This window comes from Gadus chalcogrammus, chromosome 12, assembly GCF_026213295.1.
Source record: "Gadus chalcogrammus isolate NIFS_2021 chromosome 12, NIFS_Gcha_1.0, whole genome shotgun sequence".
Lineage (NCBI taxonomy): Eukaryota > Metazoa > Chordata > Actinopteri > Gadiformes > Gadidae > Gadus > Gadus chalcogrammus.
Window position 1 is genome coordinate 17,085,383 of NC_079423.1, and position 24,994 is coordinate 17,110,376.

The window sequence follows — 24,994 nt, forward strand, 5'->3', positions numbered from 1 at the left end:
TGCTAGCGGGATCAACTTCCCGTCATAAAGCTGAAAGTACCCGGAATAACCCGACGTTACCCGGGGTGACGGCTCACCTCTGCACACGGGAACGAAGGTGAACGCCCTCCGGGTGACGGTCTTCCTGTCCGTAGTTTTCATCCGTCTTGTAGAGCCCTACTCACCGTCACTGCAACCCCACTGGGAAAGGAGAAGTTGGCAAGCGCTTGCACTTTTTTGGTAAGGGGGAAACATAAATTAATAAAGAATGAATAAGTACCGAAAGGTTCATAATTTAGAACAGTGCTGTTTTGTTCATCACCCCCATTGGAACAATAAGTTTAGGGTCATTGAAACCTTAAGATTTGTTTCAATGTTTGTTCCGAAGTTTAAAGCCCAATAGTTAAACATGATCAAACATCTGCTGTTTGGCTTCACCGAAATCCTTCAACAAACAAAGTATATTAGTTTATCTCACGTGTAGTGCCAACACCTTGAAGGAGTGTCAATACCTGCCAAAAAAAGCCTTCAACTACTTTACTCTAACAACATTTTTTTTTTTTACCATGTTAATAATCATCAACCATTTGGTTACACGATTGAAAGTATGATAAGGAGACGTACAAAAATTAAAAACATTATATATGAAACAAAACAGTTGCACATAATACATAGCCTACAGTAAGTGACCACTTTAAGACATCACAGTCCCCCATCGTGTTCGCAAACACACTCCCACGCCAACACGGAAGCAATTTAAACAAAATTTGAATAGCTAGAAATGTAGGTAACACTTTGTTCTTATTTCACTTCAAGTTTATCCTGTTCTTACCAACTGGAATAGCCGCAGGAATACTGAGCGTTGCTACAAGGAAACTCACAGCCCTTAAATTAAAGACGCAACCACGTGCATAATCACCTTAACCCTTACTGAGCAGACTCTTATCAAAGGTGACTTCCACTGAGTTTGAATAAAGGTCATTAGGGAGCAGGTAGGGGTTCGGGGCATCTGTCTCTGTAGACTGTACACTGGGGGATCGAACCCAGACACTTTGAGCTTGGAGTCCAACAACCCAACAATTACACAATCCTGAGCCCCATCGACGACAGCTGATGGACAAGCACAGAGGACACGCCGTACCTTGAAACGGTTGGATAAGTTCTCAGAGCTTAACCTCCTCCCAATCTCCTCTTCCGCCTCCACCACCACCACCAACATCTCCTCCACCACCCCCACCAACATCTCCTCCTCCACCACCACCAACCCAACTCCCCCATATTGCTGGGAAGCAGAAGTGTCGTGTCCGCTTCTTTCATTTGATTCTCTCAGGTGTGAATAGGTTTCCTATTAAAGTAGTGTTTCTCTAAAGCCCCTTTGTGCAACTTCTACTGTGGTGACAAACACTCACCAGTCATCCGTCCTGCCAGGTAGATCAACGAACTGAAGCTGAGGAGTGCAAAGGAGGTTAACCGTTGATTCAAAGGGTTTGCCAATCAAATAATTAAACAGGATGATGACGTTAAAGGACTGACATGTTTATTATTATGGTTGGCAGCCAAGTTTAAGGCAAAGATGTTGCATGCAAATTTACAGCCAACAGTGCAGGGGGAGTCCAAGGAAGACTTTGTAGCTGGGGCTAGATATGCACTGTGTACTGTTAATACACTAATTTAGACACATCTACTGAAATAATAGTAATTTAATGATGTAGGTTGACAGGGACAAAGATAGCCATCCTTCAGAAGAGACAAATAACAAAACCTCACATAACAAGGGTTTACATTCCCTTTTTGCAACGTGAGGAACCAACTGGAAATGACCTCAAAACGATTTAAACAATGCAAAACAAATGAACAAAGTGACTGATATGGACACAGTACATGTGAACACCACAAAGAGGAGTCGAACAGTGGGAGTTTATTTATTAAACAGTATATTTGTGTTCCTTCATGGACGCGGAGGACGACAGGAGGTTGAAAGGGAGAGAGAGGATATGACACATGACGCCGGAATGAAGAGAGTTGGTTTACCATCTCCCAAGATGAAAGAAATGGCGGGTGGTTTCTCAACATCGGCCTCCTCCCATCAGCTCGCCGACTCAATAACTCTTACTTCAAACCCACCACCCCACCTGTAGGTGAAATCGCCTGTAGTGATTTCAATCTTGACTCCAAAGCAGTGTACATAACGGCACGCTCTATGAATCAATCTAAATAACGGCAAAGCCACTTAGCTCTTCTTCTTTATATAAATACATTTCTGTCACAGCCACTAAAGACAGGAGAGGCTCGACAAACCCAAGCGATAGTAAACTTCTGTCGATGACGAGTGACCACTACGACACCAAACTGCACGAAAACAAAAGCGAAAGAAAAGCGAACAGAAGGTACGTCAGGAAGGGACGTTTTGCGGGGGTGCTCATAAGCCAATGTGTCCACGAGCAAGGCAGTAGCCTAGTTTGTTCTGGTTGCCGACCATGGCCATGAGGCCCACGTAGGCCTCGATGAGGAGGGGCTGGTTGAGGAGCAGGACCCCGTTGGCCTTGCCAGGAACCGGCTTCTCCAAGAGGGCCTTCTCCGCCCCCGCCTTCAGCTGCACACGGAAGTCCTGGACCTGTTCAGGGACCAGGCGGAAGTACCACATGTTGATGCTGATACTCTGAGGACATGTTATCTGTACTATGTGTTGATACTGATACTTTGAGGGCATTATAGCAGTACTACTTGTTGATACTAATACATTGAGGACATTTTACTGTATTAGTACTGTTTGCGGTTGGTATGATTAGACTTAGACTTTGCAATGAAAACATCCCAAAATTGTACATTTTTGTGGAAATCCATATGGGTGAAAGCAGGCAGGTAGCCAGGCAGACCATAGTGACTGACAGCCGGGCAGAAAGGCTGACCGGTAGTCAGGTACTGGACAGACTGACTGACAGATCTGAGGAATTCCTGTAGGTTAACTCTTCTGCACTAATTGTACGTGCACACCAAAAGCTGTAAAGCGTTTTGAGCGGTAAACGCCCATTCACTTTCTATTAGACATGAGCGATAAAGCGATAGGAGCGATAAAACGTTTGAGCGATAGCTTTAAAGCTGTAATGCTGTAAATGAGAGTTGAAAACAGCTCAACTTTATGCAAATTAGCTAGTAGCGTTTCGGCTGTAAATGACCGCCAGCCAATCGGAATTCAGATGTCTCTCGCCGGCGTGGGTCCCAGTAAACACACGCGCCAGAGCGATATCAGCTGTAAACATTTTTGACGGCGCTTTGCGTTTTGAGCTATTCTGCGTCTTTTACAGCTTTTGGTGTGAGCGTACAGTACGACCGTGTGCGTGCCTGCGTGCGTTTAAACGAGGGGAGGGGGCCCTTGCAAGGCACACTTCTCGTCCTGGGGCCGGAGGTCCATGACACCGATTGTGTCACATTCCCAGGCATGTGGTTCTGCTCGGCTGCACACCCACTCTGTCATTAGGCCATCGGACACGCTACGCATCGCCGACCCACCAGGAATTTGTGTCACATTGCAGGGGGTTTCACAAGCGCTCTGATTTAAGGGCTTCTCGCATGCGCGTGAAACACGGGGCGCCACCGTTTGCAGACGATATGATGATTAGCGGGGTGATATTATTTAATTCATACAAAGCTCGAACACACCCTCAAGCTTATCGAAAAAAAGTGTTGCCTGTGTGCTTTCTTTCCATCGTGAATCATTTTTTTCATAGCAGGCCAAGATAGGCTTGCTAAAACTGACAACTGTCCAGAGAGAATGTGTATTTTGAATATTCAACACACATTTCAAGACTCTTGTTCAGTTAGAAAATGCTTCAATAAATAAATTAAACTAATTTCAGAACAAAATAACTTTAATTCATGATCATTAGATTAAAGTGCTTCAAATCTGTATCCTCCTTATGAATCAGCCTACAGCACATGGGAACTTATTGTTAAATGTTCTGCACAGATTGCACCCGAACCAACCCAGGAAGCATGATCAGTTCTAAAATGTTTCAGCTTTATTCGAAGTGTAAAATAGTGTACGAAGGAGAGTTTGCAGATGAGGGGGAATATGATAAATGGCTGTCTCTGTGTGCATTTTTGGAGACATTTGATTTAGAGGTTGATTCCCTGTTTGATAATTTAAAGTGGGCTATCACTATTTTGGAGATTTCTTTTGGAAAACAGAACTTGGGTCGTATGTGGACAGTCCCATTCAGTTCCATTGTTTTTGTCATTGACGTGGGAATCAAATTGCAACAAAACAATGTTATTCAATGGAAAAGGACCTTAAGGGTTATACAAATAATAAAAATAGCTGGACATAAATCATGTCAGGGTTCCTCCTAAACAGCCTCGTCCTGCTGCCATCAGCACTGTGCCAAACGCCGTAATCTGGGCTCAACAGGGCGCGTCCATCACAGTCAACACAACCAATTGATAGAAAAACGATCTCATCATCTATTAGCAGGTGAGAGGATACTCGCCTCCCAGAATGGAGCACTGGGAAGCTCATTAAACTGACGGAGGCCAGCGGAGGCCTTCGGACCGCCGCCTGGCGCCCGGGAGGACGCGTCAGCGTGGGTGCGGGACTTACGTCGCAGAGTGTGGAGAACTTGTCGTTGGTGGCCCTCACGGGGTGGTCGGTGAAGGTCATGTAGGGGTAGTCGGCGGTGAAGGGGTTCCACCGCGAGGCGAAGGACGGCTCCCGCAGGCGGTCCCAGAACACGCGCACGCCGTCGCCCTCTCTCCTGGGAACACCCGCCGCAGGGTTAGCCACACCCGTCTCAGTCACTGAATTGTTCGTTTCTTTGAGTAGAACCGTGAATAATGTGACTATTTTTAGCTTATAAAATAGCCGTTGTGACCAGAAGCGCCAACTGTACCCCGACAACACCTGGGGCTCTCCCAAATGCCTCAGCCGTCACAATGAATGAAAAAACAAAAAAAAGAATCAGACACACACACACACACACACACACACACACACACACACACACACACACACACACACACACACACACACACACACACACACACACACACACACACACACACACACACACACACACACACACCTACCTCTCTACATTTCAGAGCAAATAGGTTTAATGAGCATGCCCAGGGGCCATATCTTTCCACGGCTAGGCAGACCTCAGAAGAACACACTCCCTGAACCCATCAGCTCCGGAGGTTGGAGTAATGCTGGCTCGGGTTGCTGAGCCAACATTTACCTTTTTTACAATGACACCTTAAGATCATACAGGGCGTCGCAAGATCCTTATAACAATGATAATACAGGGCCCCACAAACCCGTTTTCACAGGAACAAATTCAAACTAAAGGTCGCCACCCAATGGGTGCCTGAGAGGTCGTGCCTCGGGCCAAAACAGAAGTCTACCTTTCAATCTTAAAGAATTGATTTATATGGTTACGCCCTTCGTAGAATCTAATTTAGTCACCTCTCAATTAGAGCAAGAAGTGATGGATCTACATCTGAAAGCAAATACTGAACGTGAAAAGAAAGCGTAACTAATGTAACACATCGTGTTGAATGTGTAACTTATTCATCTAGAATAACAAGAGAAACGTGTTACCACCTTGATGGCATCCTGGCAATACGTCGGCGTGCTCCCTACAGTATGAAGTGGTGAGGGCTTCACCCTTACATGACAGATTGCTACTGGTTTACGGTCCAACTGCCTGCCTGTTTCTCCGCAGAATAACCACACAATTAAAATAACAGTGCTTGTTTGGTTTGGCTCCATGAATTCACAAGAACTGACTGGAATGATAACCCATGTGATGCACACAATAAAAATGAGAGATTTCTCAATCCTTTTCCAACCTTCCTCCTCTTCCACCTCCTCCTCCTCCTCCTCCTCCTCCTCTTCCGCCTCCTCCGCCTCCTCCTCCTCTTCCACCTCCTCCTCCTCCTCCTCCTCCTCTTCCTCCTCCTCCTCCTCCTCTTCCACCTCCTCAACCTCCTCCTCCTCAACCTCCTCCTCCTCTTCCACCTCCTCTTCCTCCTCCTCCTCCTCCTCCTCCTCCTCTTCCACCTCCTCCTCCTCCTCCTCCTCCTCTCCCCCCAGACCTTGAGCAACAGCACATCCTACCCAGCAGAACCGAATGCCCTGGGGGCAGGAGAGGCTTGGTGTCCTTGCTGGTCGGGGTTGGAGGGGTGTCCGATAACAACAACTATCCCATCATGCCCTGTTTACATAAGGCTCCTGATGAACTTCATACGCTGGGTGATAAGAGAGAGGCTGGGATATATGAGAGAGAAAGGGAGAGGAGAGAGGGGAGAGGGACGGGGGGGGGAGACGACTTCCGTGTGGGCACAAAAGCCAAAGCCCAGCCTCAAAAGAGTGATTATGTTCCCCCAAAAGGAGTACACAATATGGGGCGGGGGTGCTGGAGGAGGTTGTGGCGGTGGAGGAGAAGATTGATTTGTATGCATTTCCTTTTGTCGGGGAGCAGCGCTAGCACGGTATAAATGGGGATATTAAAAAAAAGGAAAGCTGGAGAGAATTCCTCAGGTAAGCCGGGAGTGGGAGCGGACCAGCCCGGACAGGCAGCGAGGGCAGGGCCGGGCGAGGGCGCCAGGGGCCCCAGGAGCCTCCGTGGTGGCGGAGGTGGTGGAGGAGGTGGTGGAGGTGGTGTGTCAATGCTAGTGCTGAGGGGTTTGGACTTTCACTAGCTCGCGCTCTCTCTCTCTCTCTCTCTCCCCCTCTCTCTCTCTCTCTCTCTCTCTCTCTCCCTCTCTCTCTCTCTCTATCCCCGTCTCTCTCTCTCCCTCACTCTCTCTCTCCCCGTCTCTCTCTCTCCCTCCGTCTCTCTCTCTCCCCTTCTCCCTCCCTCTCTCTCACCTCCTCAGCAGCAACAGGAGTAAGTGAAGTGACCGAAGTAGAACCTCCATTTTGTCTTTTAACGATCCAACACTAACGTGTTCAAAGCGCCTGTAGACAACCTACCTAAGTACCTGAAAAAGAAGTACCTCATACCTTAAAACTAGTAGAGAAATAACTCTCCTCTCCCCCCCTCCCAAAAAAAAACAAAGAGTAGAAAGGGGCTTAACTCTAGCATAATACAACTGCCTTCACCTGGCCAGCGGAGTTAATCTCAAACTATTAGCTCGGACAGTGTTCCTTTTCACAATAAAAGCACACATGCGTTCCCGAATGGCGATGTGTGTTTTGCAAAGCTTTACGGCAAGCGCCAGAACATTCCTCCGAGGGTTCTGCTTTCAGGGGACCGGCACTCATAAGTCAACATGCTGGGTAAATATGGGGGCACGGCTTCGGGTTGTCATGGCGAGTGGCCCACATTGTCTCCAGGACAACCACACACCGAGTCCTCACGTTGCACCACAACACAAGAGACGCACGCACACAAACACACACGCGAGCACACACGCACACACACACACATATTCCGTCAACACAGCAATCGGCGTGCCACTCAACACCCTCGGCTTACGTCCAACAGGGTTACCATGGTAACCGCAATGGGCGACGTCGCAGGGAAGATTTGTAAAGTAAAACTTGAGTGGTGTACATTTATTCTGAAATAACGTGTGAGATTGATGGAAATAGCTTGCGGTCAAATAAACTGTTGCCATCGTTTGTAAACAAGGCGACTTTTCGTACAAATGATAACATAATTAGCATGGTTGCTCATGGCCCAATGATTGTTTGTCACAGACTTGAATTGAAGTAATTATAACCTGCGATTTTACTTTGATGTCTGGAGCAAATAAAAACAAATCCTCAAACCGTAAAACCTTTTGAAAGCCACATCTTTCTTTGTGTCCATTATGTGAACCAATATTTCCCACGACAACGTTACACAAACAACCTCAGAGAGATGGGCAGATAGGATGAATAGATTCCCATTCAAACTTAAAGTAATGCATTAAAAATACACATTAAATCTATCCAACTTCTATCCTTTATGTCAGACTGAGTAGTGATAATTATCCCCGACTAGCTACCGTTGGGGTTACAACGCCACCTGCTGGTCTTATGCATGTATTGCATCTACTGCTGCTCATCTAGAATACCAGGCATGTTTAAGTTTATCTGCATTTGAACAGTCCGAAAAGGTTCACAAGATGATCCTAGATAACACATTCAACCTAATCCCTCAAAATATGAAGAACACCCCCCTAAGTAGGTACCCATAACATCCGTACAATAGCAGACATTAGTAGTGGATAATGCTAGCCTTTGACTTGTATAGTGAAAGCTAAGAAGTCAAACAAAGTTTGAGATTAAAAAAAATATGAGTAGAAATTCTTAGTAAGTGCCAAAGGTAACAAAACAGAAATCTCCTACATCACCAATTAGATATAAAATACATAATATTCCATAATGGTTTTTTTTAACTTCAAACCCCATCCGTCATATAGACAGTTTTACACAGCATTCAGCAAAGAACTGCTTATGGAGTCTCTCCTCTAAATCTCCAACACCTTTCCGCAAATAAAGTCCATCTATCTATCAGGAACAGAGATTCAAATATATCAGGAATTCTAAGCTTTATTACATTTTAATTTAGAGATTAAAATATACAATAACAATTAAACAATAATTGTCATCTCCAGCTGAAAGACCTGATGAAACATCTTGTCCCCAGGAGGCTGTTAATGAAAAACAGTTGGTATGACAACACACTCCACCACCTGAGGCGAATAACAGACGCAACTTAAGGGAATAGAGGCTATAATACAGATGGACGGTTTTGTTGTGAGTGCAAACTCCACCTTTGACCAAATAAGTAATGAATCCACTCCCCCCCAACACGGTATTCCGGTGCCTGAGGTTTTATCCAGCAAGGTGTTTTTGTATCAAACAAAAACTTGTTTCCGGTGCAAATCATTTTCAGTTCTCCTTTCTCTAGAATTGTGATTCATAAGTTACATGTCTGGGCAATGGGCATACACACACTTGTGGTCCAACCACCCCCACAAATACAAGTTCCCTCAGCCGTCCATGCATAGATTACTGGCGCTAGAGAAGCTCCAGCGCCAAATACATGAAAACAAAGGCAAAGCTACAGCTAATTCAGAAGGTATAAAAAGCTAAGGAGGAGAGTGTCATTCTTGTTTTGCGCCACCAGAGGTCAATGTCTAATGGTGGAACAGGAAGCTGAGCTGAGACTGCTGCACTAGGAATATGTAAACATTGCCACATCCGACTTTAGCTTGAGAAGACTGCTTCCAACTACAAAAGCGGTTTATTAACCACATGATATCATTCACCACCTGTATTGTTATTCTCTGTTACATAAGAATCTGCGTGGCAGTGAAATTAGGAGTGGAAACATTGGCTGAACAGAGGGAGCCAGGAAATGTAGATCTGTTGTGCAAAGTGTGTCAACTTTATCCAATTTTACTGTTCCAAATGCCTGAACAGCCAGTCAATTAGATGTTGAATCTTCTGCTTTACTGTAGCTTCTGGAATTCAAATATTTTGTAAGAGCCAGTGAACCCACTGTTTCAGATGGAATTCAAACACTCTGATGTTTCATAGTGTTTGTCTTGGGTGGAAGGTTTCAGGAAGAAGGGGGCGTGTTATCCCCATGGTTACAACCCACCACGCCCACTTAGTGATACTTTTTGAGTAACATACTGTCCTTGTGTATGAGCTTTACAATGAGCAATGTTTTCTATGAAATGCACCACACACCGTAGCGTTACACTATAGGTGTCTGGGAAGCCTCAGTCAGACGTTAAACACATCTCTGCTCATACAGAGCTTCCAAGCATGTCCTGAAGAAGCTTCAGCTCTGCATTGTGTGTTTCCTTGGCAACATCACTCATTTAGTTCCAATTACAGTTGAGAAGCCTGTTATGAAGTTCCTCCTTCATTTTCTTTACATCCTTTTTATACAATTTCCTTAAACATCAATTATTGTCTTTCATTGGCGTGCCATATTGCCCGTACACAGGAAAAACAGGGTCCTGGTTTCAACAGTGCTTCTCTGTATGAAAAAGGCAGCAGATTATCTATTACTTCCTCTCTACCATGTAAATAAGGGCTGACAGAAGGGGTACACGCCCTCTATTCTCCAGGTAGACCCAAAACAGGAAGTGTTTAACAACCCGAACGGAACGGTCCCCACCACAGATAGTGTTCCCTCCACAATACCTCCACAATACCTATGTGTATGAAGGTTTCCTGTGTTTGAATGTTTACTGTGTTCTGGGTGGAGATGGTTTGCTGCCAGGTGCACTATAAGGAGTGACTGAACATTAGAGCTTAGCTATGCAAACATAGAGCTCCTGTACCTACACCTACACACCCACACCCACACCCACACACACACAAATGGTGACACGCAAACTCGGTTTCCAGTGGCACAGATGGACAGATTCCTTGCTGTTACCATTACAGAGTTTAAGTGCCATGAGAGTGCCATGGATAATCATTAACATGGATTAAGAGTTACGTGAGCCATTCAACTAAATGTTAGTCATTAGCAGGATGTGCATGCAAGAATGTAAACAAAAGGATGAAAAGGTGTTATGACTAAGAATCCGAAGTGAATCAACTTGATCACAATATTTTGAATACATAATTCAATTCAAGTGTTGCATTAAAATAAAACGTGCGCAAATTAAACCAAACCCCTTTCAAGGCGTTAAATTTGACATTGAGGAACATTATTCATAACATTACAACAACTATAACATTATTCATAGTATTAATATTATTGTACAACACTGATATGTTAGAATATTATTTGAATACATAATAGTTAGCTGTGCTTGGGGAACTCACGTGAGGAGCGAGTGCTTGGGGAAGCTGAAGTCTCCGTGGGAGATCCGGTCTATGCAGTTCAGAGGGATCCGGTGGATCCTCTCACAGTTCAGCATCACAAAGTCGTACTTGCAGACCAGAAGGGTTCTGTCTGTCAGGACCACCACACGCTCCCGTTCGTTGTTCCAGTGGTCTACCCTGAGCAAAGAACACACACACACACACACACAACCAAGAACAGAAGATCAGAAGACCAGAAGACCTGAGCGTCACAGGAGCAGAACCTCAGAGAACAATTACATCCTGAGACCGGAAGACCAGAACATCAGAAAACCAGAAAACCAGAAGACCAGAAGACCAGAAGACCAGAACGTCACAGGAGCAAACCAACTCTACTATTTTTGCATATAAATAGGTTACAAGTTATACAAGATATTTGAAGTAATAATTGACAGTCATGCAGGGAGCATAGATTAACTCTTGAAATGGGGAACAAAGTTTGAATGGGATGGCTGTTTGTTGGCCGGTATAAAGAGTGAAGTGCACTACTGGACACTCAGTAGCAGCACCATAAACAACAAAAGACTGAAACCTAGTTTTAACTTTTAGGTAAAATATTAATCAAGTTTGCCTTCCTCAGACCGTTTTTAACCCAGACTTGATTCCAAAACTTCTGAATAAACACAGCCCTATTTCCCTCGCTGTCCAACTGCTTGGCCCACGACAACGGTAGGGTACCGATTCCCAGTTTGTTGACATGCAACAGGTTAGTCTGACGAACAGGCAGCTGCCAATGACACTCCCCGGGCCTCGACACCATCACTGACCTCTCCAGCTGGGACTCAGAGCCCACTAGCATCGCCACAGGTCTCTCCCTCAGGGATGTCTGGTGACCATAATGACGTGAAGATGAAGACTCCCATACATGTGAACCTCCTACACCGGTCCTCATGAATTAAGTGGAGAACGTTGCAGTACAGACATCCTGGTCCTGTTGCCCTGCTTTTACATCCCCGGACGAGAGGGACCGGTAACCCATGGCAACCGCAGCCTCCGCGCGCTGGACTGGTCGAACTCCCGACCTACGGGGTTTCTTAATCGACCCCGGACAAGTAGAAGCCAGGGTTTCGTTTGGTGAACTGGTGGGAGGACGCGGTCTGACACTCACTCTGCCATGAGCCACAGGCCCTGGACGGCGCCATCTTGTTCTTTGTCCACCAGGGCCGTGATGTCCTCGATGGCCTGGGTCAGGGTGCCGGGCTGCGCCGCAGCGAACAGGAAACAGAACCGATTAGAGGGCTTTTCACAATAAAACCTCCTCCAGCGGACACTCAAATACACACCTCTGCAGTTCATTAAAAAAAATGGGATTCCTGCCCCTCTGATTTTGACTCGTCAAACAATAATACAGAGTTAAATTTGATAAAAGTAAGATCAAATAAAAGTGGATGATGTGTTTTTAAGGCCTTAGTTATATTAACTATTCATTTCATATCGACACTTTATTCTTCATAACAACACATTGATGTTCTCACCCTCAACACAAAGAACCTCTTCATCTTGAACTGGTCCAGAGCGGACACCCAGCGATTCCCAGCAGCCTGGGCCTGGAGCGGCGGGCCAGATGCGGGGGTGCTGTTGGGAGGAGCTTCCTCGTCCTCCGGGCTCCCCATGGAGGGCGAGCCGGGCTGGTAGCCTTCATCAACCGAAGGGGATTCAGGCGAGATCGGCTCTCCCAGGTGAAGGCTGGAGACTCCTTCCTCCTTATTGGATCCCAGATCCACGGTGGAGACTCCTTCCTCCTTGACGTCTCCCAGTTGAAGGCTGGAGACCCCTTCCTTCTCATTGGATCCCAGTTCTAAGGTGGAGACCAATTCCTCCTTGTCGTCTCCCAGGTCCACGTTGGAGACCCCCTCATCCTCGACGTTCATCATGGCTCTCGTTAGGCTGCGCCACAGGTTTGGGTGGGGAGAGGAATTCGCGGGTTTAACATACTTTTCACCTCAGTCTCTTATGCTGCTTTGCTAACATTTAGAAAATAAAATGTAAAGTGGGTTTATCAAAATCCTAAAAACACCCTTCCCACGGTTATTGCACTAAATGTTACATTCTGACCAAAAAGTAAAATCACTGTTGAAGAAACGCGGAAGGGTAGACGTTAAAATACCCTCCGTCATTGGAACAGCTAACCCAGCTATGACCCGAATAAAGCCCGTTTATTGTCATGTTGTCTCTGAGGCTTACCTTTCTAAGCAGTATTATTGATCTTCCGCAGACTAAACGCACTAGCGAGACGCAGAGAACAGGTGCTCTCTTCCGGGTTCCTGACAGCGGTTGACGGGGCGGGGACGGCCTGTTGCTCACTTTCGTTTCTCCAAGGCTCTGTTTTCTCCTGTTTTCATCACTTTCTGCACACAGCTCACGTGATTCCGGATGACCAGACTGTATCAGGATGTTGAACGCAATCGAGTGGCCGACTGCCTCCGCCCAGTGACAGTTCATGTGTTTCTGGGTCAATGTCTAACATTACATTACACTTGGATTTATTTGCTATAGTAGGCCAACATTTATTTCCTCAGCTATTTCTTGAGCCACTTTATAGTGAAGCCCTAATATTTTTGAGTGAATCCCCAAGATCTATATTTGCAGGTTTTATATTGTTTTTACTTGAATGTATAGTTTGTCTGACTAGCTGGCTGTGTCTAGATCTGTAAACGGTTATCTTTCTGTTAACAGAAACTATCCCCCCCCCCTGGAAGAGTAGGCTACCCAAAAGTACCTACTGATATGGTCCTTTCTGGTCAGGTAGGGAATAGTGTTGAATTCAGTCTTCGATTTTACTTAATTTCATTTGATGTTAATGTTCGAATAAAAAACCCTAACCATTTTATTGTAAAAACACTTGGGTTTTATAATATTCACTTTTCGTTCTGAGATTTGCTGCTATTAGGCTACACCTCAAATTTGATCTGATATCAAATGCCAACATCGAATAAAATGAAATACTACCTTGAATGTCACAATGGTCTTACGTTTAAAATATTAGGCGTATGGTCGGTCTCATCAATAAAACAAGGTACGGTTATCGGTTGTATTTTAAGCATTTCTCCAGCGCTATAAACCACACTTTGTTCTACAAGCTTAAATTCCCAGTTAAATAAACAACCGTGAAAACACATGCACACACATACACAAACAGACACACACAAACGTTCGTCAAAGGCGGTATTTTCCGGGATTATTTTTAAGATTAGGTTCCTCCTAAAATTCCAAATCAGTCCATCAGCGCTCGAACAAAGTGAAACGTCGACGCAGATTCCCCGCCTAACTCCGGAAAATGAAGACGGAAATATCGCCTTTGCACGTCTCCCACCGTTACTCTAATTCCTCCTGACAGCGTGTAGTGTACTCGACGCCTTAACGCACACGTCTGTCAAGCAGCCATTCTTGGGTCTTACTAGAAGTTTAAAGCCATTCATTTGTAATCTGGGCCCATCCGAATAAGGTTGACAGCTTTCGAAAGATTTTCCTTCAGTGCTTATGCTAGGCTATAAGCTACTCCCACGTAGCCTACTGACGCGCTGCTTTTAGCTAAATGCACAGGATTCAATAATGGGATTTCCATGACTCCGCTAAGCCATATTTAGATGTAACACAATGAAACCTTTAAGAATGATTGTATTCGCCTTTTACTGTACAAGTGTATTGCTGAATTTGTCTTGCGTGATTAGAAACCTAAAAGCAAAATCAACCAATCACTTTTCTGATCCGAGTTTCTTTGCCGCCATTGTGATATTTTGAACATCATTCGAAGTTTAATTCACCATTAAACGTGTTGCGCAAACACAACTTAAAAAATCTCCTGTGGCCTCATACATAGGCCTACAAGTATTAATTAAAGTATAATTAACTCAAGTATCATCTCCTTCTCTGTATCTAGGCCGAGTAATCATCTGCTCATAACCACTAGTTATGAGTTAACCGGCACTGATTAGAGTAACGCTGAGAAGTTTCTGAAGTGGGGGATTTAATCGTTCAATAACAAAAGAACTACTCATGTGTGACGTGTGAAGTCCACTCATGGCTGAGGCCACGCACCTCTGATCGCTAAGATACAGATGTTTGATTCGACCTCCGATTTATGTTCGGGTGGAAAAATGTGCATGAATAGACTCAAGAATCACTTGTTCAGAGTTCACCTAGACTCTGAATAGCCTGCCCTCTTACGCAATTATTGTACGTTGTACGTTCTGGCAATTAATGTACACACTTACTTATAGTACTTGGCATTGTATAGCATATTCTCCTAGCTATCTTTGTTGTATACAGGGAATGGGTTGACCTAGAGATTGTTAGTGCTTGGCAATTGGTTCTATGAACGTCCTTACTGTACCGACAGCGATATATATTGTTTTATCTCTTTCTTCTGACAAATGTACTTCTTGTAAGTCGCTTTGGATAAAAGCGTCTGCTAAATGCCCTAAATGTAAATGTTTCTTTGACGCAGAGCAGCGTGTGTGGACCGACGGCCGGTCTGGTTTTATCCATGTGTTGCGTTCAGTAATCCGAGATATCGCCCACTTGACACATCTACGGGCGGTCGTGTTTGTCACCTTTCTGGCCACCTGGGTGAGATCTCCCACACGTCACCTGGTGACGTGTGGGAGAGCCTTCATGAAGCAGGCCTCCCCCCACCCCTTGGATGGCACACTCGGTGCTCACATGATCTGGGGAGCGTTCTACACAGCTGGGGGCCCGGAGCTGTGAGGGCCCCGTCATATCTGAGGCCCCCAAGTGTTGAGGCATGCGCTGTTGCTTCTGAAGGACAGCACCAGTGTGTTGAGTGGACCCTGACGATCACGCAATGTCACGTGATCGGGATGGGCTCCAGGCTAGAACGGAGGGTCAGAGGGAGGGAGGGAGGGGGGGGACTGTCAGTGTTGAAGCAACAAAGGAGAGCTCTCTGTTGAGGGTGAGGAAGAGAGGGTTAGATGGAGGGATGAGGTAGAGGGCTGAGGTGGAGGGGTGAGGTAGAAGGGTGAGGTGGAGGGAGGAGGTAGAGAGAGTGAGGTGGAGAGGAGAGGAGATCCTCAGCCATAGAGACCCAAGGAATTTGACCTTTGACCTGTCAGGAACTTCTGAGAGGACATGCATAGTTCCTATTCAATTTTGGTTTATAGTTATCTAATAAAACAAATATCAGTCATAGCTTCTTAAACATCTTAACTTATCAAGTATTATTGATTGATTTATTCGTTATATCCGAACGCGATACCCCGAGTGGCCACTACGCGGTGGTGTTGCATCGCTGATGACCAAACCGCTCGGCGGTGAAAACACGAAAAGACGTCCCTGTGTATCAAAGAGCACATTTAACACGCACGGCAGTCACGGTCCGACAACCGCGACTCCATTCTCAACCAACATGAAAGCATCATCCTCATCTTCATCATCAGCATCATCGAAACGTGAATCATCCGGAAGCTGCACTCCATCCTGTCACGTTGTATCAGACCTTAATGCGTTTATGTCGACGCTATATATAAATATATATGCATATATTGAAGTACGTTGACCGCTCTCTGCCTCGGCATCCTATTGTTAAACACACGCTCGTTTCTGTCCAATTCCATCCTAGACTGAACGCTTCATTCTGACAGCTGTTGAGGGACTCGCACCATCATGAGAACAAAAGTCTCCTCGCTGCCGTCCGTCTGTTGACCCCGAGTGCCTCCGAGCAAGGCAGTTGGGATTCTTCCCCGGGGCTTTTCACGGTCCACTAAGCAGCGATGAAAACATCATGAGACAGCTTCTAGAAACCTCCAGCGGACGGACACCGGGAGCAGCTCAGGTGAGATTAATACGGCAGATGAGCGAGAATGTAAACGCGGTGTATTTCCTGAAAGCATCAGACTCCGGTTACACATCATCACGGCCTATGGGTCACGCTAGGACACACCGACCCTCCGGCCTGCCTGCCTCTCTCTCTCTCTCTCTCTCTCTCTCTCTCTCTCTCTCTCTCTCTCTCTCTCTCTCTCTCTCTCTCTCTCTCTCTCTCTCTCTCTCTCTCTCTCTCTCTCTCTCTCTCTCTCTCTCTCTCTCTCTCTCTCTCTCTCTCTCTCTCTCTCTCTCTCTCTCTCTCTCTCTCTCTCTCTCTCTCTCTCTCTCTCTCTCTCTCTCTCTCTCTCTCTCTCTCTCTCTCTCTCTCTCTCTCTCTCTCTCTCTCTCTCTCTCTCTCTCTCTCTCTCGACTGTATTTTGGTGAGTTTGTGTGTGTGTGTTCCCAAAGGGGCAGTTACTCCATACTCTCTGAACACACACAAAAGAAGAGCGCATCAGAACACACTCCAATGAACGGTTAAACACATTTGTTCGGCACCACTGGCCTTTTTTCCGCTTTCAGCTTGACCCAAACCGAATGATAAACTCTGTCGAGGAGGCTTTTGTAAGACGCCAGCATCTGACGTCACATCTGCTTTTCTGCTTACACTTGCGTTACCTCAGTGCAACACACAACTGCTACAAGTCAAGTTAACATACATGAACCCGACCGCATCCCGTTATGGTGAAATCACGCGAGACTTCGCTCCGTCCATTGGGAAACCACGCGAGATTTGGTTGTGTCCACCACAGAGGTTTGGACGGTGTGGACTCAGAGAAGAGGCATGATTCCCCCTAGGCTCTATTACATGGAAAACATCAATTAACGGCGAAACCCAAGACTGTTCTCCCACCAGAAGAATGAAAACTATGTTGGTCAGAACAATTTTGGTTTTTCTTTTTCTCCCTGCATTCCTTCAATCTCACCGCTCATGTTTAATAACGCTGTCAGGCCTACTTATATCTTATCCGTCAATTTCTTTCTATTTTGGTTCTCACAATGGCCGCCGATGCTAAAGAGTTAAGCATCTTTAAGTAACTTTAGTGATCATGTGCGTTACTCCAGAACAACATGCAACTTCTCCTCCTCATCACATAAACAACGTCTTCCTCATGTCTTCACCGACCGCTAAACCTGTCCTCCTTTAGAAACCAGTTCTCTGTGAAATGAAAGAGAGAGAGAGAGAGAGAGAGAGAGAGAGAGAGAGAGAGAGAGAGAGAGAGAGAGAGAGAGAGAGAGAGAGAGAGAGAGAGAGAGGACGGGAGAGAGAGAGAGAGAGAGAGAGAGAGAGAGAGAGAGAGAGAGAGAGAGGACGGGAGAGAGAGAGGATGTTGGGGGAGAGAGAGGGAGAAAGAGAGGACGTTTGGAGAGAGAGAGAGAGGGAGAGAGAGAAGACAGAAGAGAGAAGAGAGAGAGGCATTGAGTCAGACAGAAGACATGAGAGAGCGAGGAGAGAGCGAGGGAGGCGTCTGGATAGCGCGCAGAGAGAGAGACGGAGAACAGAGGACGGAGGCAGCCAGCAGATTACACGGCGGCGGCGTCGCCACGTGAACACGAGGACGCGAGCCGATGATGAAAGGGGGGCCACCTTTAGAACAGAGGACCCCCGCGCAGCCTGCACCTCCCCGGCTCTTCAAAGCGCCTCCCTCTCCCCACATCACACGCCCGCCAGCCCCTGCAGGAAGGAAAAGTTTTGCCGCCTGCAAATCGAACACCTTGATTCTCCGCGGGCGCGGCATGGCGTGCGTCGGGGGCGCCGTGTGATGTGTGTGTGTCTCCGGGGCGTCGGTTGAAACGCCGCCAGTCAGACACACACACACACACACACACACACACACACACACACGGCGCCCCGCTGAACAGGAAGAGAGACGCGCGGGGTTTAAAAAGAGAGACCCAGATCCATACCTTTAAAATAAACATCGGAACGAGCGTTGTTTATGGACCACTTTGAATCAAACGCTGCCGCGTGTGTAGGCATCACCCGCTCCCTCCCCGTCACTCGTCTCTCTCGGGAGCTAATATATACACACACACACACACACACACACGAATAAACTCACCTCCCCACATTACTCTCTCGCTGGCTCGCAAATACACAGACACACACGGGCACACACACAATTATCATGGCCTAAAAGTTTACATCTTTCAGAAGAAGCATGGAGGCGTCTGAAACAAACAGAGAGAGAGAGAGAGAGAGAGAGAGAGAGAGAGAGAGAGAGAGAGAGAGAGAGAGAGAGAGAGAGAGAGAGAGAGAGAGAGAGAGAGAGAAAGAGAAAGAGAGAGAGAGAGAGAGACAGAACAAGTGAAGAGAGATACAGACAGACAGACAGACAGACAGACAGACAGACAGACAGACAGACAGACAGACAGACAGACAGACAGACAGACAGACAGACAGACAGACAGACAGATCAAAAGAGACAAAGAGAGAGACACAGATTGAGAGAGAGGGAGTCATCAACATAGAGATAGACAGAGAGGGTTGGCAGCCTGACTTGGAACCGGTCCAGAGAACCTCTAGTCCGGCCCCCAGGGCCAGCTGTGCTGAGGGGACCGTCAGAGACCGGCCCCTAGAGCCCCCAAACCTGCTGTCCCGGTCCGACCAGCGGTTCCGGACCAGCGTTCCTCAGACCAGGTGTGCTGAGGGAATGAGATTCCCGTTCCGAGAATCCCATTTCTACCCCTTACCCCTTCAAAACAAGGGGGAGGGGTAAGGGGAAAGGGTAAGGGGTAGAAATGGGATTGGGCCTAATTCTCGCTGCATTCCAATACAAATGATTGACCAATCAGGTGATGGAATGTTCGATGACAAATTTTTTTGACTGTCGGCGGTTTTATTAGGACTACGACACGACTACTTAAGTTTATAATAATTAAGATATTACTTATAAATTTGCTTATTTTACATTCTTCCCATATCCACAAATGTTCCACTATTTCACAGGACTACTAACATGCATAATAATTAAGATATGATCTATATAATTATAGATAATTAAGTCCTAGTCCTGCCTTACTTGAGGGTGGCGTGCTTGTGACTCCTGGTTGGGACGACGGATGATGCCAGCGTCCTGAGACACGTTAGGCACCTCTTCTTAGCAGACGTCCTCACAGACCTGACATGAGGCTCTGCCAGGCTGGGTAAATCTATTTCCATGAAGGCAAATTCATTTAAACTACGAGGAACCGGACGTCCGTCGAACTGAAGATTTGCCCTGTCCCTGGAAGGTCAGAGCTATCCTGGAAGGTCCCATTACATAAGACAGCCTGTCATACATGTTTTAATTCCATGTATCACCTCATACCATATTCCATATCATACCTAATATTAAATATAATATCGGTTATTTTCTGAATAATCTTTTCTTGGTTTTGTTGACTTTGTTAATGTCTGTCCTTTGTACTACTGCTCTGTACTTGTTATTCAGCTGTGACACCCACATATTCTGTATTAAGAACCAAACAACATCTTTCTTATCTTGCAGGCTGGTGCAGTAGTCATGGGAACTCCCAGCTGAAAGGTTGTCAGTTCAAACCCCCAAACGGCCCTAACCCCTACGCGCAAATCTAAACCCAATGCAAGCACCTGGTAAATTACTCAATTTATCGCCTATAACATCTCACCCAAACTGTGCTCCTATTGGTTGAATAGGAGCCCACTCAGACCAATAGCGAAACCGCATTGCAGAAGTAAAGGTGATCAGGGTTCAACCTGACCCCAGGACGTCTTGTTGGGCAGATGTACGATAGGAGCCAACGCAGGGTCCTCCCACACAGACCGACCCACTGCGACGACTCCCATGATGCACTGGGGTTTAGGGTATTTCCTCTTCTGAGGCGGCGCACGTCAAGGCTGAAGGGTTAGGGTTCGGGAGACAGCAATGCACGATGGGAACCACCTCCCGTGTGCGCGGGTTCACACCAGACCCCGTCGGTGTCGAGAGGCAGGAGAGGGTTCCCATGGCAACGGGGAAACCGTTTAGCGGCGGCTAAACGGGCCGTGTGAACCGCCACCTACACAGCAGCCCTTAAAGCCAGCCTTTTCATCCATCCATCAACACGCTCACTTCCTGCACTGAGCGAGCGGCAGCGTGTGTGCGCTTGTGTGCGTTTGTGTGTTAACGCCTAAATAGGTCACGCCTGGCAGTGCGAGTGATGACAAGGATGTAAACACAAGTCAACAACAACAGGGGAACAATAGGACTCCATTAGACGACTTCTTCTGCTGTCTCTGTCTGTCGCCGCGCAGACTGAGGTTCTGAACTAGAGCCTGTACGGGTTCTACTGGGGAGGATTCTTCAAAACAACGGTGGTACTTCGGTCTTTCTGTCTGTCTATCCGTCTGTCCGGGCATCAATCTGTGTCCATCAAGTACCTGTCTGTCTTTCTGTTTGTCGATCTGTAGCTATCGATCTATCAATCAATCTGTCTATCCATCCATCCATCCGACTGTCTAGCACCCTGCGACCGGCAGAATCCCGTCCCCACATTAAGACCCCCTCCTCCACCATCACCTCCTCAGATCCCTCGTAGTTGGAAGCTCTTGAACGTAGAACCCTGTTGAGATGTACGGTCTCTCTCTCTATCTTCAGATGTCATTATGATGCACAAGACGGTAACAGTCTTTCTATTAACCAGAGCCTCTCTGGCCTGGGTCCATATGGGTTGTGTTCTTACTCCAATGTGTATGCTCAGCATTGATCTGTTGCGAGTTGCCTTGGAGGAAAGCCTCGGCCAAGTGACTGCATATTAATATATCCCCCCCCTTCCTCTATTGATTTGTGTGTGTGTAACCCTCTCTCTGTCTGTCTAGCTCCATCCAACCCACTGTCTCTCCGTCCACCTCCTCCGGGTCCACCCTTCCTCCTACATTACAGCAGAACCTTTGTGGCGAGATGCCACAGATGCTGGGCTGAGACCCAGAAGAGGCAACTGGAGTCGGAGTCACGGAGATCATTCACAGAAGAAGAGAAACTTATTTGCGCGACTGGATGAAGCGTTCAGAAGGGGATGTTTATAATATCTACAAACAGGTGGGGAGGAACCGCCCACCTACATGAGGTTCATGACGAGCAGGCTGGGCAACTCGAGCATGGAGAGGAGGTGGTGGAGAGGGTGGAGGAGGAGGAGATGGTAGAGGAGAAGGAGATGGTTGAGAAGGAGACGCCGGGTGTTGAAGGTTGAGGAGATGGTGAAGGTGGTGAAGGAGGAGATAGAGGAGAAGGAGGAGATGGGAGGAGAACGTAGAGGAGGTGAAGAAGGAAGAGACGATGATAAAAAAGGAGATGGGAGGAGAAGCTAGAGATGGTGGAGAAGGAGGAGATGGAGCATGCCTGGATGATGTTTTCGTGGTGTTGACTCCATGTCAGGTCCCGGGCTGCAGACCGCGGGCCAAGGACAGATTGTTCCCTGGACACGGCCAACTGTGGATACAAAAGCCTCTCTCTGCTCAACACAGTACTTGGTAACCTATCCGGACACACACACACACACACTTATATACACAGACACACACGCAACTGCACAATTGGAAGCACACACAGAAACACTCAAACTTGTACACGCACACCGACAGAGAGAGCGCCATACACACACACAGAAACACACGCTTGTATACACAGACGCTCACGCAACGGCACGCATGAAAGCACACACAGACACACCCAAACCTGTCCGCGCACACCAACAGAGAGAGAGATACACACACTCAATCTAGCGATGTCGCCAATCAAACCTGGCGCTCGGTTCTTCTTGGCAGGTGTCAGTAGCATGCTAACAGATAGCTCCAGTAACGGCGGGGTGAGTAGCTCGACGGCTAGCCCGGACAGCTGCTGCCAGCGGGCGGTCTCCCGGCCTCCTGGGGGTCCGGACCTGCCGCTTGGCGCCGCGGCAGCTAGGTCCTCATGGAGCTCTTCAGCTAGGTCCTCACGGAGCTCTTCAGCTAGGTCCTCACGGAGCTCTTCAGCTAGGTCCTCACGGAGCTCTTCAGCTAGGTCCTCATGGAGCTCTTCAGCTAGGTCCTCATGGAGCTCTTCAGCTAGGTCCTCATGGAGCTCTTCAGCTAGGTCCTCATGGAGCTCTTCAGCTAGGTCCTCATGGAGCTCTTCAGCTAGGTCCTCATGGAGCTCTTCAGCTAGGTCCTCATGGAGCTCTTCAGCTAGGTCCTCATGGAGCTCTTCAGCTAGGTCCTCATGGAGCTCTTCAGCTAGGTCCTCATGGAGCTCTTCAGCTAGGTCCTCATGGAGCTCTTCAGCTAGGTCCTCATGGAGCTCTTCAGCAGATGTTCGCTCGCCTCCCGGACCCCCACATCAACAACACGTGGGTCTGGGAGCAGTTACAGAACACACACACACACACACACACACACACACACACACACACACACACACACACACACACGCGCACACACACACACACACACACACACACACACACACACACACGCATGCACCAGCACACACCGGGCATGCGCACACACACACACATCGGGCACGCACACACAGACACACACACACACACGCACGTCACACACACAGCTTCCTTCACTGTCTCCTCGTCTCCTCCGGGATCACCATGACGACCCGGTAGTAGGGGGGTGAGCAGACACCTCCAGCCCGGTAGCCCTGAATCCCACCACCGTAGCAGAACTCTCTCCCAACACCCTCACCGCCATCAATCACGTTCAAACAGAAACTAATGAGGCTGATTCTCAATACTATAGACATCATCAGGCCGAGACGCCCTCTCACCCCTACCTGCTCCTTAATGACCTGTCTCTGTACTGTCTAACCCCTACCTGCTCCTTGACGACCTGTCTCTGTACTGTCTAACCCCTACCTGCTCCTTAATGACCTGTATCTGTACTGTATAACCCCTACCTGCTCCTTAATGACCTGTATCTGTACTGTATAACCCCTACCTGCTCCTTAATGACCTGTCTCTGTACTGTCTAACCCCTACCTGCTCCTTAATGACCTGTCTCTGTACTGTCTAACCCCTACCTGCTCCTTAATGACCTGTCTCTGTACTGTCTAACCCCTACCTGCTCCGTAACGACCTGTCTCTGTACTGTCTAGCCCCAACCTGCTCCTTAATGACCTGTCTCTGTACTGTCTAACCCCTACCTGCTCCTTAATGACCTGTCTCTGTACTGTCTAACCCCTACCTGCTCCTTAATGACCTGTCTGTAGTGTCTAACCCCTACCTGCTCCGTAACGACCTGTCTCTGTACTGTCTAGCCCCTACCTGCTCCTTAATGACCTGTCTCTGTACTGTCTAACCCCTACCTGCTTTTTAACGACCTGTCTCTGTACTGTCTAACCCCTACCTGCTCCTTAATGACCTGTCTCTGTACTGTCTAACCCCTACCTGCTCCTTAATGACCTGTCTCTGTACTGTCTAACCCCTACCTGCTCCTTAATGACCTGTCTCTGTACTGTCTAACCCCTACCTGCTCTTTTTAATGACCTTGTCTCTGTACTGTCTAACCCCTACCTGCTCCTTAATGACCTTGTCTCTGTACTGTCTAACCCCTACCTGCTCCTTAATGACCTGTCTCTGTACTGTCTAACCCCTACCTGCTCCTTAACGACCTGTCTCTGTACTGTCTAACCCCTACCTGCTCCTTAATGACCTGTCTCTGTACTGTCTAACCCCTACCTGCTCCTTAATGACCCGTCTCTGTACTGTCTAACCCCTACCTGCTCCTTAATGACCTGTCTCTGTACTGTCTAACCCCTACCTGCTCCTTAATGACCTGTCTCTGTACTGTCTAACCCAGGGGTGTCAAACGTACGGCCCGCGGGCCGGATCAGGCCCGCGAACGGGTTTAATCCGGCCCGCGAGATGATTTTGTGAAGTACAGTATTGTAAAAAAAAAAAAAAAAAAAAAAAAATAATAATAAAAATCCTTCCTAGCATTACATGAATTGCATTGACTGGCACTGACTAATTTGTTGTACATTGAACTACTGGACAATTGTGTGTAACTGGAAGTCGCTTTGGAATGTAACGTAAAATGATCTGCTATTTTTCAATGAAAGAAACTGCTGTTCTTAATGTGTCCACTAGAAATCGCAATAGCAATTATGTTAAGCAAGCAAACTTTATACCGGGGCTGAGCAGGGAGCAAGTATAAACAGGTAGTGCAGCTAGCCCGGAGCTACCTTGTCGCTCTGCCTTATGCTACGGCCACACCAACCGCGTTGCTCGCAGTGGATACCGCGAGTACCGCGCCTAACCTGACGCTTGATCGGTGTGTGGTGGTTCAACGCTTCCACCGCGTCACCGCGCCACCGCAGCTAGATGAGTCCATGTCCATGCAAGTGAACGGAGCGTTCCCTCTTCGTCATAACTATCAAACCAAAC

General features: G+C 47.3%; 1 protein-coding gene across 1 annotated transcript; it reads right to left on the bottom strand.

The window, feature by feature from the left end:
• Nucleotides 1-1,313: 1,313 nt before the first annotated feature.
• On the bottom strand, nucleotides 1,314-13,199 carry tprg1 (tumor protein p63 regulated 1). The gene is made up of 6 exons (XM_056604132.1): nucleotides 12,986-13,199; nucleotides 12,277-12,688; nucleotides 11,910-12,001; nucleotides 10,763-10,939; nucleotides 4,577-4,730; nucleotides 1,314-2,593 (listed from the first exon to the last, which is right to left on the bottom strand). Exons 2-6 carry the CDS (start codon nucleotides 12,673-12,675, stop codon nucleotides 2,399-2,401), a joined length of 1,017 nt encoding a protein of 338 aa, XP_056460107.1. The 5' UTR covers nucleotides 12,676-12,688; nucleotides 12,986-13,199; the 3' UTR covers nucleotides 1,314-2,398.
• Between the last annotated feature and the right edge of the window lie 11,795 nt (nucleotides 13,200-24,994).

Bases quoted from the DNA above. Each gene is read 5' to 3' on its own strand.
- tprg1 (XM_056604132.1), bottom strand. From the start codon at position 12,675: ATGATGAACGTCGAGGATGAGGGGGTCTCCAACGTGGACCTGGGAGAC. The intron at 12,002-12,276 runs GTGAGAACATCA...GCTGCGGCGCAG, and splicing joins AGAGGTTCTTTGTGTTGAGG to CCCGGCACCCTGACCCAGGC. The intron at 2,594-4,576 runs GTAAGTCCCGCA...GTCCCTGAACAG, and splicing joins AGTTCTCCACACTCTGCGAC to GTCCAGGACTTCCGTGTGCA.